The 15381-nt window shown below is 41.5% G+C and overlaps 1 protein-coding gene across 2 annotated transcripts in view; it reads left to right on the top strand.

Annotated features, from left to right (window-relative positions):
* LOC135512056 (adenosine kinase-like) overlaps positions 1 to 8615 on the top strand; it is a 296146-nt gene extending 287531 nt beyond the window's left edge. For both annotated transcript variants that reach the window (XM_064933668.1, XM_064933669.1), the window contains exons 10-11: positions 7541 to 7627; positions 7927 to 8615. In XM_064933668.1, the coding sequence (XP_064789740.1) occupies positions 7541 to 7627; positions 7927 to 8051 (212 nt within the window). In that variant the 3' untranslated portion in view covers positions 8052 to 8615. The remainder of the gene's footprint in view (positions 1 to 7540; positions 7628 to 7926) is intronic.
* The last annotated feature ends 6766 nt before the right edge of the window (positions 8616 to 15381 follow it).

Below are 15381 nucleotides of genomic sequence, written 5' to 3'. Positions count from 1 at the left end.
CTTGCTGCTAACCTGACGGGTTGTCCAAGAAAGTGATCATGTTTTTTTCTCTCTGTGGCACAGTTTGGCTGGAATGTTAAGGGTCTCACACACATTGTACTCTATGTAGATCTCCTGTTCATATATCAATCGTTCAGCACGCTGTTGATGTCTGTATGACTGCCGACATCTTCAGGCGATCCTACATGTAAAATCGGTTTGCATTCGGTCTCGGCAGGAAAACGTTATTGGTGTGTTCAAGCCATTAAGGAAGTGTTCCAGAAAAATAAGTATCATTTATTCCAACTTTAATTGTTGATTTAGTCTTCATGGTGCAATGTATTGACAGTGTTAACATGTAGTACACCATTCTGGCAAGGCATTAATTTAAACTTTTACCTGATGTCTGTCACATTACAATGGCATTGATTTCTAATGAAAAAGAGCATGTAATGATTTAATATGCCAAGCAAGGCTCTGTGTACTCATCATTTAGTGGGCTAAATATCCAGGGTATAAATGTCTTTATTTTCACATTGTACCCTATATTTGTCTCAAGTTATTGGCATGGTGTGAATAATACGCATTGTTTTGAAAAATAATAATTAACAAAGTACTTCATTGGTGCACATTTCAAAGCGAGTCGCCTGTTGAAAGAATTCCTTGTGGTTTGCAAAGCATTCAAGCCTTGTTAATTAGGGAGTGGCAAAGATTAAAGAGAACAAAAGCAAGACAATTGCAAACGGTTTCCAAGGATGTATTTCATTCTGAAAACAAATCCTGGTTTCTTTCTTTCTTGAATCAATGCTACAGGTTAACTGTTAGACAGTAACACTTGAGTCAACACCCACCCACACATCCCACAACAGGCCACCCCAGCACAGCAAGCCAACCAATGACTTTGTTGATTCAATGAGCAAACCATTATTATTTTGTTTTATACTGAACACAAATATGAACTCAACATGCAAAGTGTTGGTCCCATGTTTCATGAGCTGAAATAAAATATCCCAGAAATGTTCCATATGCACAAAAAGCTTGTTTCTCAAAAATGTTGTGCACACATTTTTTTACATCCCTGTTAGTGAGCATTTCTCCTTTGCCAAGATAATCCATCCACCTGACAGCTGTGGCATATCAAGAAGCTGATTAAACAGCATGGTTATTACACAGGTGCACCTTGTGCTGGGGACAATAAAAGGCCACTCTAAAATGTGCAGTTTTGTCCAACAACACAATGCCACAGTTGTCTCGAGTTTTGAGAGAGAGTGCAATTGGAATGCTGATTGCAGGAATGTCCACCAGAACTGTTGCCAGATAATTTAATGTCCATTGCTCTACCATAAGCCACCTCCAACGTCATTTTAGAGAATTTGACAGTACGTCCAACCGGCCTCACAATTGCAGACCACGTGTAACCATGCCAGCCCAGGACCTCCACATCCGGCTTCTTGTCCTTAGGGATCGTCTGAGGCCAGCCACCTGGACAGCTGATGAAACTGAGGAGTATTTCTGTCTGTAATAATGTAATAAGTATTTCTGTCTGTAAAATACTCATTCTGATTGGCTGGGCCTGGCTCCCAAGTGGGTGGGCCTATGCCGTCCCAGGCCCACCCATGGCTGCTTCCCTGCCCAGTCATGTGAAATCCATAGATTAGGGCCAAATGAATGTATTTCAAATGACTGATTTCCTTGTAAAATTGTTTAAATTGTTGCATGTTGCGTTAATATTTTTGTTCAGTGTAGTAGTTGTTGAAGAGCCTGAGCCGTGTAAGAAAGAGTACAGTTGAAGTTAAAATGACGGACTGCACTTGGTGACCGTCCCCTCAATTACAGACAGTGAAATGTGAAGTTATTACACAAAAGTAATGTTTTCAGACATCCCATCAGCCAACGTCAACAGAGACAGCGTTTTGGCAGGAACGTGTTTATGACCATTTCCATGACTGGTTTGTGTCCCAAATGGCACCCTATTGGCTATGTAGTGCACTACTTTTCATGGGTTCTGGTAAAAAGTAGTACACTACATAGGCAATAGGGTGCCACTTGGGACACAAACCATGACAGTTCTCTGCCAATGAGGACTTTGTGTTTCCACATCACCTGGGAGTTTGGTGCACTTGTAACCTGAGCTAACGTTTCAGTCAAGTTTACTAATTTGACTCTCAGAAGAAGAGAATATTGGCAGACAGAGGAATGGATGGTGGAAGGAAGAGGAAGGGAGTGTTATACTGTGGCGGTGTGATGTTTCTATCGTTATGTTCACACTTACTGTAAAATAAATGGGAAAAAGGGACGTCATAAGGCTTAATTTACATTCAGCAGACACTCTCCTCCAGGTAGCTAGGTAGGACAACCACATATCTCAGTCATTGTAAGTCAATAAAGGCTCTCGGCAAAGTCAGTCCTAGTAAAGAAAAGACAAGTATAAGAAACTTCAAAATTGACAATCTATTATTCAGTAGTCTACAGTTCTCTGTACAGCTTTGTATGTGTGGTTTTGTGGTCTTACAGAGTGGTGCGAGATAGTGGCTGCATCATAGACTTAGTGCAAGATATGTGATTTCCCTATTACAAAGTTCATGTTAAGAATACATTAGTGAAAGGGATTATTCAGTACTACTCTGTTTAAAGTATAGTTTATCTCTACCTGGTGTGTACAGTGCATTCGGAAAGTATTGAGATCCCTTGACTTTTTCCACATATTGTTACATTACAGCCTTGCTCTAAAATTGATAACCCCATAATGACAAAGCTTTAACAGGTTTTTAGAAATGTTTGCACATTCATTAAAAACAAAAAACAGAATACCTTATTTACATAAGTATTCAGGCCCTTTGATATGAGACTCAAAATGAAGCTCAAGCTCCTGTTTCCATTGATCATGCTTGAGATGTTTCTACAACTTGATTCAATTGATTGGACATGATTTGGAAAGGCACACACCTGTCTATATAAGGTCCCACAGTAGACAGAGCAAAAACCAAGCCATTCGAAGGAGTTGTCCATAGAAATCTGAGACAGGATTGTGTCGAGGCACAGACCTGGGGAAGGGTACCAAAAATGTATGCAGTGTTTAAGGTCCCCAAGAACAAAGTGACCTCCATGCTTAAATGGTCGAAGTTTGGAACCGCCAAGACTCTTCCTAGAGCTGGCCACCTGGCCAAACTGAGTAATCAGGGAAGAAGGGCCTTCGTTAGGGAGGATTACCAAGAACCCAATGGTCATTCTGACAGAGCTCTAGAGTTCCTCTGTGGAGATGGGAGAATCTTCCAGAAAGATAACCATCTCTGCAGCACTCCACCAATCAGGCCTTTATGGTAGAGTGGGCAGACAGAAGCCACTCCTCAGTAAAATGCACGACAGCCCACTTGGAGTTTGTCAAATGGCACATAAAGACTCAGACCATGAGAAACAAGATTATCTGGTCTGATGAAACCAAGATTGAAACTCTTTGGACTGAATGTCAAGCATCACGTCTGGAGGAAACCTGGCACCATCCCTACGGTGAAGCATGGTGGTGGCAGCATCATGCTGTGGAGATGTTTTTCAGCGTCAGGGAGACTAGTCAGGGTAGAGGGAATGATGAATGGAGCAAAGTACAGGGTCCTTGATGAAAACCTGCTCTAGAACGCTCACAAAGGCGAAGGTTCACCTTCCACTAGGACAACTACCCTATGCACACAGCCAAGACAACGCAGGAGTGGCTTCGGGTCAAGTCTCAATGTCCTTGAGAGCAAGGACTTGAACCCGATCGAACATCTCTGGAGACCTGAAAATAGCTGTGCAGCAAAGCTCCCCATCCAACCTGACCGAGCTTGAGAGGATCTGCAGAGAAGAATGGGAGAAACTCTCCAAATACAGGTGTGAGAAGCTTGTAGCATCATACCCAAGAAGTCTCGAGGCTGTAATCGCTGCCAAACAGTGCTTTAACAAAGTACTGAATTAAGGGTCTGAATACTTATGTACTTTTTATAGTTTTTGCAAACATTTCAAACCCTGTTTTTGCTTTGTCATTATGGGGTATTGTGTGTGTAGCTTGGGGGGAAAAACAATTTACTCCATTTTAGAATAAGGGGTAAAGTCAAGGGGTCTGAATACAGTAGGTTATGACATCATGGTCGGGTCGTTATTGTAAAAGAGAATGTGTTCTCAATGCCTTACCTGGTTAAATGAAATAAATGTGGTTGTGGTGTTTTTCTTAGTTTAGGTAGGCCTAATATGTTATATGTAATTGCCATTACAGTTCAGCTTTATAATCAACTAGCCACTTCATTTTCCAGCTGGTTACGTCTCAGATGGTTGGTTTCTCTTCCTCCTCTGCCGCCCACTCTGAAAACCTTTATGAGGAAATAAACTTTTGTTTGAAACTGTGTAAACATATTTACCTTGTGCATTTTATTGCCCTCCAATGGATCCTCGTTAAAGGATTTAAAGGGTACTCATTCCAATTAGAGCCTCTAAAGTGTCCTGTATTGTTATTTTTCGTCACTAACTCCCGTGGTAGCCATTTTCAGGCTCCCTCTCCAGAATTAAACCCTGACTCCCAGTTCTGTTTCCCAACAAGAAAATGTCACTCAAACAGAAGGGTCTTTTTTTGGAGGGGTTCAGAAAGACTCATAGGGGTGTCCACTGAAAGTTGACTTGCAACAACAACTGGAAACTTTAAAAAAACACCCACAAAATTTGCCCAAGAAGAGGCAAACAAAATGAAAATCAAGACCAAACTTAAAGACAGGAAGCAAACCAAGAAGGTGACGCAAAACAATAACGGAAGATCAGACCAAGGAATGTTTTTTCTAGAAATCAAATCGGGAGCGCCAACTAAAGGTGTTGACCCTCGTTCTCTCAAGATCAGTGGAGCACTGGGCCAGCCACTTATATATAGCACCTAGGCCAGCACAAGTGAAACGCCTTCCCACTAACGAGTTGGCAACCAGCACAGAGGTAACACATACTGACTAACGAGGTGATACCAATTGGTGTGCCCTACATGCTAACGTGCTATACGTGCTAAAAGTCCAACCTCAAAACAAATGGAAAAACTAAAACCTGTAACACCCTCAGGGCTATTAAACTGAACGTCTGCAGTAATAATAATCGTGTTTGGAATCAATGCGCAATAATTATACTAGATTCTATTCTTCTATTATAAAGAGAGGTTTTAATTAAAAACACCAACACAAGACTATGCCTGCATCCCAAATGGCAGCCTATTGCCTTTAAAGTTTTGACCAGAGCCCTATTGGTAGTGCATTATAAAAATAAAATAAAAAGATGCACTATAGGTGGAATAGGGTGCCATTTGGGACACAGACATTGTCTTGTGTATGTGTTTTTAATTCATTCCTCCTCTTTAAATACACACACATCTCACACTTGATAATTGTAATCTGTTAACTGTAGAATAATTGACAAATTGTGATTTATTATAAGCACAATGTATATGTTAAGATGTGTGTGTGGTTAATCATTTTCAATAGGGAGGAGGAAGGGTCCACATGCTTCATTTGCAACATGAATTAAGCAATGTCGTTATGGCTCTAATTAGCTGATCATAAAAGGATCTCGGTTTTATTGTGATTTATTATCAAAGTAACCAAAGTAATCAGCTGCTTCATTGAAAGGAGGGCGGAAAGTTCTCTCAGACTGAGATGCCTATGTGCTGATAGTTTTTTTTAACGTTCTAACCATTAAGGCTACCTGCCGCCCCAAATAGTTGGTCATATCAATGTGACCGACTGGTCACTGTGCCACATAGGCTTCATTAATCAAGGTGTGTTAGAACATTCTATGGTTAAAACCTTACTGACATCAGGTCAGGTCATAACATCAGCCAGCATTTGTGAAACTATTTCTGACCATTTATTTATTTTATTTTCACATGGTGGCTTGATTTGTTTGAAAGGCCTACAGTATATGCATAATATGCTATGTAATTCAAGATCATTACTTTGAGTCTTATTCATGTATGACACTGGACTCTGAGGATGTTTAGGAGTTTTGTTGAAATTGATGAGGCGGGGTTGCCTTGTTTTGCAACTAGAAAATTAATCTGTGAACTGTTCTATTTGCAGTGGGCCTCGTCATGTGACATTATGATTATTGTTAGCTCTTTTCTTGTCTCTTTAAAGGTGCAATCTGCAGAATTATAGCTATGTATGGTAATAGTGATAGCTGAGTGTACAAATCTTTAGGAACACGTGCACTTTCCATGACATAGAATGACCAGAATGACCAGGTGAATCAAGCTGAAAGCTATGATCCCTTATTGATGCCCCGACGAATTGAGGCTGTTCTGAGGGCAAAAGGGGGTGCAACTCAATATTAGGAAGATGTTCCTAATGTTTTGTAAACTTTGTGCATATACCCATTGAAAACAAATTGCAGATTGTGGCTTTAAACCGCAAATTCCTAGATCTTTCCAACCCAATAAGAACACTGTCAGCCTCCTCATGTTCCTTTCATCCAAACGTCAGTCTTTTGTCTCCCACACCTGTTTGAAGGTTCATGTCGGCACCAGAGCCCTTGGTTACATCCCAAATGGCACCCTACTTCCGATATAGTACACTACTTTTCGATAGAGCTCTGGTCAAAAGGAGTGTACTAAATATGGTGTCATTTCGGACACAGACCTTGCCTTGTTTGAAGACCCTGTGTGTGGTTTGGATTGTACCGACATAAGTTGCTGATCTAATGTCATTCTATACCTCAATACTTTGTTGTCTGGTAGATTTTCTTCTTTTTTTTCACCCTGCCAGTTTCGTTTTTTTGACTTGAAGTTTCTTTTGAAGTACATGTGCTACTGATAATTGAAGCAATACATCCCACTGAAGATAATATACAGATGTAGGATCTTAATTTGACCCAGATTGCTACAGCAGGAAAATAATCCTGCTGCAACAGGATTATAATTAATGGAGATTTTTGTAGGGGTTGATACATTTTTCGTAAGGGACAATCAAGTCTCAAGTTTCACAGTGGAAATTACAAACTTCAGAAGACTTTTGAACCTCAAATATACTACAAGTTTACATTTCCTGTATTGCAGGAAATGTCTTCGCAAACAGGGTGGTCAAATTAAGATCCTAATCCTGTACAGTACTCATTTAATGGATTTCAAAGTGAAACCTTAACTTGTTCTTTCATGGCCTAGAACCCTTATCCATCTTGATATGATACTGAGTTGAAAGTGTAGAGGCATGTCAACACTTTGCATTTTTATTGTATTGTGAAGTCGGCCAAATCACAGCTGAAGATATCTCTTGTGAAATCACGCTCAGCTGACTGATCACAGTGTGTATGACATTTGGAAGCATGGTATTCTTTGATCTTTGACCCAGGGTCATATAGATCAGGGTTTCCCAAAATCGTCCCTGGTTGTTTTTTTCCCTAGCACTACACAGTTTATTGAAATAATCAAAGCTTGAAGAAGAGTTGGTTATTTGAATCAGCTGTGTAGTGCTAGGGCAGGACTGGGTTTGGGAAACCCTGATATAGATCTTAATAATTATCTAAATGATATCCCTAATTTCTTCTCTCTATCTCTACCCCCCCCCAGGTGAGAAGGTAACCATGTTTTCTGTCCTGGACATTGACCAGAACGACATTGTGGACACTAACGGAGCAGGAGATGCCTTTGTGGGAGGTGCAGTACACTAGTCTGTCTCCTCCCTGATTTCTCTCTTGTTTCTGCCAATTATCCTCTCCACAGCATATACATAGATGCCCAATTAATCAATTATATTCCCATGTTCTATTCCTTTGATACATCTCCAGGGGAGTTCTGATTGTCTGATAGTGGTGCCCAGCTCTCCCCACCCCCCTGTAATTCAAACCATTCTGTCAAATGTTATATTGAGGAGTGACACTTTAATAAATGTTTCTTCTCTGCTATAGTCTTTTACTGAGCCCTGACCCTTGCTTCTCACCTCTCTCTCCTCCCAGGCTTCCTGTCAGAGCTGGTCCAGGAGAGGCCGTTGGAGGAGTGTATCCGTGCTGGCCACTATGCAGCCAATGTCATTATCAGACGAGCGGGATGTACCTTCCCTGAGAAACCTGACTTCCCTTGATGTACCCAACCATTATCCCCCAACCACAAATGTATTTTCCTTACCTTACAAACACCTGCATAAAGCTGTGTGTATGTATGTGCCTCAAAGTTGTGGGTGTAAAGTTTGTTTAAGGTTTACAATAATTCCATGGATATAACCGGTAAACAACATTGTCGCTATGTGTTGTAACTTGCTGTGAGATTATTGATCATCAGTGATTCAATTTGCTTCAGTAGATTACTTTTTAAGCAACTTTCTAAACAACACTCCACTTTCTATGCACCATCTGTCAGTTCAAAACCACTAAATATTAACTCTCATTTAACTCATTGTTTTGGCTTGGCTATTAAAAGGTTACGATGTCTAATACTAAGGACCAGGGGTTTTTCCTCGCCAGGTCAATAATACGTGGTCTAGAAAAACTCAGGGCCCTACTATCAATAAAGTACTGTCTGAAATGTGGAGTTTGATATTATTATTATTTTCTTAAATGTTTACTGAATACAATGGTATGTTGCCATGTTTGTTTTGCCATGACGCACAATATTGTTCATTAAAACAACAGGCGTGGGTGGTCTGAGACTTTGTCAAATGTTCCTTGAGTTCATACAATGCCTTCACCCCACATTTCCAATGCCTTGTCATCTTGAATGTAATAAGTAAAGTAACAAATGCACAAAGAGTTTGACTGTTACCATAATACCAAGTTGTGTATATCTTTCATCCAATCCAACCACTTTTTGATGAATGATTGAAGGTGTGGTTGAGGCAAGCTAATCCTTTTCTGCATCCTACTGGCTACTTAAGATAATGACTGTTGTGTTATTGTAACAGGCGGTGTAGATCTTTCACCCATTCTAAACACTTTTCGATGGATGATTATAAACTCAGCAAAAAAGAAACATCCTCTCACTGTCAACTGCATTTATTTTCAGCAAACTTAACATGTGTAAATATTTGTATGAACATAACAAGATTAAACAATTGAGACATAAACTGAACAAGTTCCACAGACATGTGACTAACAGAAATGGAATAATGTGTCCCTGAAACAAAGGGGGGTCAAAATCAAAAGTAACAGTCAGTATCTGGTGTGGCCACCAGCTGCATTAAGTACTGCAGTGCATCTCCTCCTCATGGACTGCACCAGATTTGCCAGTTCTTGCTGTGAGATTTACCCCACTCTTCCACTAAGGCACCTGCAAGTTCCCGGACATTTCTGGGGGGAATGGCCCTATCCCTCACCCTCCGATCCAACAGGTCCCAGATGTGCTCAATGGGATTGAGATCCGGGCTCTTCGCTGGCCATGGCAGAACACTGACATTCCTGTCTTGTAGGAAATCACGCACAGAACGAGCAGTATGGCTGGTGGCATTGTCATGCTGGAGGGTCATGTCAGGTACCACATGAAGGAGGAGGATGTCTTCCCTGTAACGCACAGCGTTGAGATTGCCTGCAATGACAACAAGCTCAGTCCGATGATGCTGTAACACACTGCCCCAGACCATGACGGGCCTTCCACCAAATCGATCCCGCTCCAGAGTACAGGCCTCGGGGTAACGCTCATTCCTTCGATGATAAACGCAAATCCAACCATCACCCCTGGTGAAACCGTGAAGAGCACTTTTTGCCAGTCCTGTCTGGTCCAGCGATTGTGGGTTTGTGCCCATAGGCGACGTTGTTGCCGGTGATGTCTGGTGAGGACCTGCCTTACAACAGGCCTACAAGCCCTCAATCCAGCCTCTCTCAGTACACGTGGTCTGCCACTGCGAGGATGATCAGCTGTCCATCCTGTCTCCCTGTAGCGCTGTCTTAGGCGTTTCACAGTACGGAAATTGCAATGTATTGCCCTGGCCACATCTTCAGTCCTCATGCCTCTTTGCAGCATGCCTAAGGCATGTTCACACAGATGAGCAGGGACCCTAGGCATCTTTCTTTTGGTGTTTTTCAGAGTCAGTAGAAAGGCCTCTTTAGTGTCCTAAGTTTTCAGAACTGTGACCTTAATTGCCTACCGTCTGAAAGCTGTTAGTGTCTTAACGACCGTTCAGCAGGTGCATGTTCATTAATTGTTTATGGTTCATTGAACAAGCATGGGAAACAGTGTTTAAACCCTTTACAAGGAAGATATGTGAAGTTATTTCGATATTTACAAATTATCTTTGAAGACAGCGTCCTGAAAAATTGACTTTTCTTTTGTTTGCTGAATTTAGATGTGTTTGCAGCAAGCTAATTATTTTTGGTCCTGACTTCTGTATTGTAAAACATGATGGGAAAACAGCTAAACCTCCATCATTAGCAAAACGGGGTCCAGGGCAGGCCAGATCCAGCCCCAAGCCTGGGTGTCCTTGTACAGACCAGAGAGCTGGGTAATCTCCAAGGGGCTCGTAGGGTTCTAACTGGATTCTCCCAGACTCCCGGATCTCTATAAATACGTCCAAATTGGCACCCTATTTCCTACATAGTTCACTACTTTTGACCAGAGCCCTATGGTCTCCCTATGGGCCCTGGTCAAGAGTAGTGCACTATATAAGGACTGAGGTGCCATTTGGGATGATGGCTCCACGGCTGATGGAGGTCGTTTCTCTCAATTATGGGATTAGAGGTGCCTCTTCATGGTGATCATTAGAGAGCCCTGGAAATTAGGCTGATCCTGCACCCAGCTGGCTGATACCCCCCTCCCACACCCAGCTGTGCTGTTGCCGGGTGTTGGATAGGGGAGACAAGGATCACCGAGAGGCCCCAGACTGTCCCTTCCTCCCTCCAGGCATGGGGGGGGGGGGGGCACAAGTAGTGGATAATGGGGATTGAGAGAAATTGGGATATGTGCCAAATGGCACCCTATTCCCTAGGTGATGTACTACTTTTGACCAGGGACTATTTTTCTTAAACCCTTTATCCATTTATTTTTGCCTCCCTAATAAGGTTCTGGTCAAAAGTAGTGCACTATATAGGGAATAGGTTATGAGCCAGTACTACATTGCTCCTTTAACAGTAGTATATACAAACTGTAGCCTATAACCTATACTATTATCCTAGACTGAGGTCAAAATGTGCCTATGTCCCATATAACTGTGAAACGGAACAATTGAAATACAAAAACACATTATGCAATATGCCATTTTCATATTGTGTATAAATAATAGTACAGAACTCAACCTGTTTGCATATATTTTCCCTTTAATTTCTGGGCTCATTAAATGTGAAGAGTGATCCTATTCAAACACCTCTTATGCAAAGGGCTGTAGATCCATTTAATGATGCTTGGTTTATGCGTTTATGTTAATCAGGGGCATCTAGGTGAAAACAGGCTCTAGCCAAAATGTTATTAACAACTTTGAGACACTTTTTTCATCAGCGTTTTAAGGTTTCACACAGATGCGCTTTGAAAAGGACCACATTTCTGATTGGCAGAGATCACACTCCGTAGCAGCTGGTTCATTTGCTTCTCAACTTGACAGATGGCAAAACCCAAACACAAAGAATGCGTGACAAATGGCACCCTATTCTCTATTTCGTGCACTACTGGTCAAAAGTAGTGCCCTAAATAGAGAATAAGATGCGATTTTGGACTTAAACAAAAATATGGAGCCATGATTAAGTAATGAGAATGAGGAATGCAGCGTAGTTTACCGCGAGAAGGAAAACTGTTAACCACACTTCTACCGTGATTTACTTAATTTTGAAGTGTAAGAACAGTAGTTTAAATGTTACGGATGTGTCATTGTCTCTGTCTCAACAACTAACTGGTTAAGGTCCCCTGTTTCTCCCTTGTGGTGTGCGATACCCAAGTCTGAATTCTACCAACTTCTAATGTTCTTAATTTATACATATACAGAGTTCAATTAGATCAGAGCTGCTAGAAGAACATATGTCGTTGGCAAATTTGGGCTCATCATATGAGAGTTATATTTTCAAAGAAAGAACACAATTCATATGTCTGGTATTTACCCTCATTCATCAGCACCATCCCTTCTTTGAATGCGTGAAAAGCAAAAGCAGTGTGTCTGCATCCCAAAAGCACTATATAGGGAATAGGGTGCAATTTGGGAGAGATCCTATGGGCCCTGGCCAAAAGTAGTGCACTATATAGAGTGCCATTTGGAACAAAACGAAAGGGTCCTGGTCAAAAGTAGTGCTCAACATTGGGAATAGTGTGCCATTTGGGATGGGAATTGACTGACTGGGGATGTCACCAGAGCAGACCAGACCAGTGTTTTGCCCCGCAGATGGGCAGCAGTGTTGCTGAACAGCACTGGGTGGCAGTTGGCAAGGATTGAGAGGAAAGATGGGGGGATGGTCAGACTGTGTGGATGGCACATGCTCCAGCAAACATCCCATTTTATTTATTTTTTAACCTTTATTTAACTAGGCAAGTCAGTTAAGAACAAATTCTTATTTTCCTAGGAACAGTGTTCAGGGGCAGAACGACAGATTTGTATCTTGCCAGTTCGGGGATTTGAACTTGCAACCTTCCGGTTACTAGTCCAACACTCTAACCACTAGGCCACCCTGCCGCATAAATGGCACACTATATCAGTTTCCCAACTCCAGTCCTCTAGTACCCCCAACAGCACACATTTTTGTTGTAGCCCCAGACAAATTCACCTGATTCGGGGCAGCAGGGTAGCCTAGTGGTTAGAGCGTTGGGTTCACCGAAAGGTTGCAAGTTCGAATCCCCGAGCTGACAAGGTACAAATCTGTTGTTCTACCCCTGACCAAGGCAGTTAACCCACTTTTCCTAAGCTGTCATTGAAAATAAGAATTTGTTCTTCACTGACTTGCCTAGATAAATAGAGGTAAAATAATTAATTGAACTCATTGAGAGCTTGATGATTATTAGACAAGTTGAATTAGGTGTCTGGGGCTGCAACAAAAATGTACCCCTCATTGTGCAGAGCCTGGTCCTGGGGGCATGGAGGTTCATAGGGGTAGAGAATGTCTAACAGGTAGGTGGGTCCGATGCCATTTAGGGCATTGTAAACGAGGAGGAGGATTTTACATTAAATTACTTGAGGAACATGCAACCAATGGAGATCAGCAAGTGATGTGCGCAGACGTTATTTTGTTTGTGCTAGAATACTTGAGGCACTGTTTTAGCTGAGCTCTAGTTTATGAAATAAATCTGCGGTTAGGCCACCAAGAACTGCGTTTCCATAATCAATTCCGGATAAAATGATTGCATGGATTAGTTTTTCTGTGTCAGATGTGGGGAGAGCGGGTCTTATGCGGGAGATGTTATTCAGGTGAAAGAATGACGTTTTACAGACGTGACTAATGTGGGCATTGAAGGAAAGAGCAGGGACGGATTTCACACCCAAATTAGTGTAGGCAGCAGCTGTAACATCTTGAGGTTGTTGATGGATAATTTCCATAATATGATTGAATCATACTGTTGATTTATTGGTGTCCATTTAATAGACTATGATTCTTTGTCTTCTTGTCTGTCTTCCTTTAAAATGATATCAATATAATTTTTTGTAGGTGTCATTATTCATAACGATTTTATGTTATGATCATGTTCAAGGACTTGATGTCTTCATTATATTAAGATTGGGTCAATTTAACAATCCCTCTGCAAAAATACCTATCCAGCTGGTTCTATGATCAGAAGATGCTTGGAAACAAGGTGGCCCAATTGGCTGCATAATCTAGGAAGTTATTCCGAATAACGGCAATTAATGCCAATGTCAATTTGTACACTAGCTGTGCAAGTATTATGCCACTCGCAGAATACAACCCTGGATAAAGACATCAAGACGCGTTGCAAAAAAAATGTATACTTCACATGCACATCCCGGGACATTTTAATGTGGAAAGTGAAAGTGACATTACATTTGCCGCTATGATCATTGGGGAAGCGCTACTGCTCTACAGGGGCGACGGTCTGCTCCACTTCACTGACTGAAGTAGGGATGTCTACAGTGAAGAAGAAGGGGGAGGGAGGTACCACTTTGTCACAGGCTGCTATGTAGATTAACCTTTCAATTAGTTGTTATCAGGTCCTCTCTGTCTCAGCGCGAGCCTTCAGCGAATCGTTTAGAGATTAAAAATACAAGGAAACCCCCATATGGATGTGCCGCTGTGAGTGTGATTATTTATATCCGATCGTCGTTTCAGTCATCGTGTTAATAAAGAAGAGGACTGTATCCGATAAAGAAAACTTGAAGAGGTAACTACCAGCAAATATTTACGGTAGCTAGCCGATGCCTTTTTCTCTCACTGGTTACATGTTCATCCTTGCATAAAACTTGCGTAATTTGTTTTGCCTCCTTGCCCAGCGTCGTTCGGAACATTTTGTAAACGATCTAGTCTACATTCCAAGGAGGCTGTATATCACTGACTAATAATGTGTAAACGAGAATGGACCTGCGAGTCGAGTGAGAAATGGATGGATCGCGAAACTGTAGCAATACATTTATTATTGAGGCACAGTGAAGATGCTGCTACTCCGATTTCCCGGGTCAACTACTCCGTTTGTAGGCTATGTGGAATCCCCCCCCCCCCCCTCCCCCCGTGTGTTTATTTTCTAGTCGGAAATGCAGTGCAAGATAATACAGATAAGTATTGTCATAATTTACACGGTAGAATGTTGATGATCGCTGTAGCCGAACACATGCAGGCACTCGTGCTATGTAGAGAAATTCTACCGCTTGATGGATAAGAAATCCTGAATGATTATTTATAGTGTGCCCTATTTATTATGATGTAGCCCACCCGTAAACGTTTGGTAGCCTACATGAGTTGGTGAAAACTGAAATCAGTGAATTGTCGGTGCTTCTGGGAATAGGCTGTAGTGAATTTCCACAAGATTGGAAAATAAAATGAGAACACCAGTTTGTGGGGAAAAAAGTGTCGGGTAGCATGGACAACCATAGCACGATAATAGCCCATCACCTTCAAACATTTTTAAAACTTGCTGCTTTAAATCAGCAGTCAAGTCTTCGCCGTTTTTTTTTGCAAATAAATGATGGATTTAACAAACAACCAATTAAAGTCTAAAATGATCCAAATCATTTTGAAGTGTAACCAATTGTTTCAAGGAGGAGTCGTAGTAAAGGTGGGCTGTCGTTTGACACAGGATATAGTTTAACCAGAAATCCTTAATTTAACCACTGACCTGTGGTAACATTTATGTTAATGAATGACAATCTAATTGAGATACAAAAGCTATATTATATTGTCTTTATAGTGCACCAACTTATTCAGTCAAACGATAAGTGCTTAGGGTAAATATAACATCAATCCATGATACGAGAAGACACCTTAAGAGGCGGTTCAATTGAGTGTAGTGACAGATCAAGCAGCCAACGCAGTCCCTTCTAAAGTGAGCTCATATATAATGATTGA

The sequence above is a fragment of the Oncorhynchus masou genome, chromosome 24, assembly GCF_036934945.1.
Source record: "Oncorhynchus masou masou isolate Uvic2021 chromosome 24, UVic_Omas_1.1, whole genome shotgun sequence".
NCBI classification, from domain to species: domain Eukaryota; kingdom Metazoa; phylum Chordata; class Actinopteri; order Salmoniformes; family Salmonidae; genus Oncorhynchus; species Oncorhynchus masou.
The sequence above is the reverse complement of the archived record's forward strand: the minus strand, read 5'-3'. Positions and strand labels throughout refer to the sequence as shown.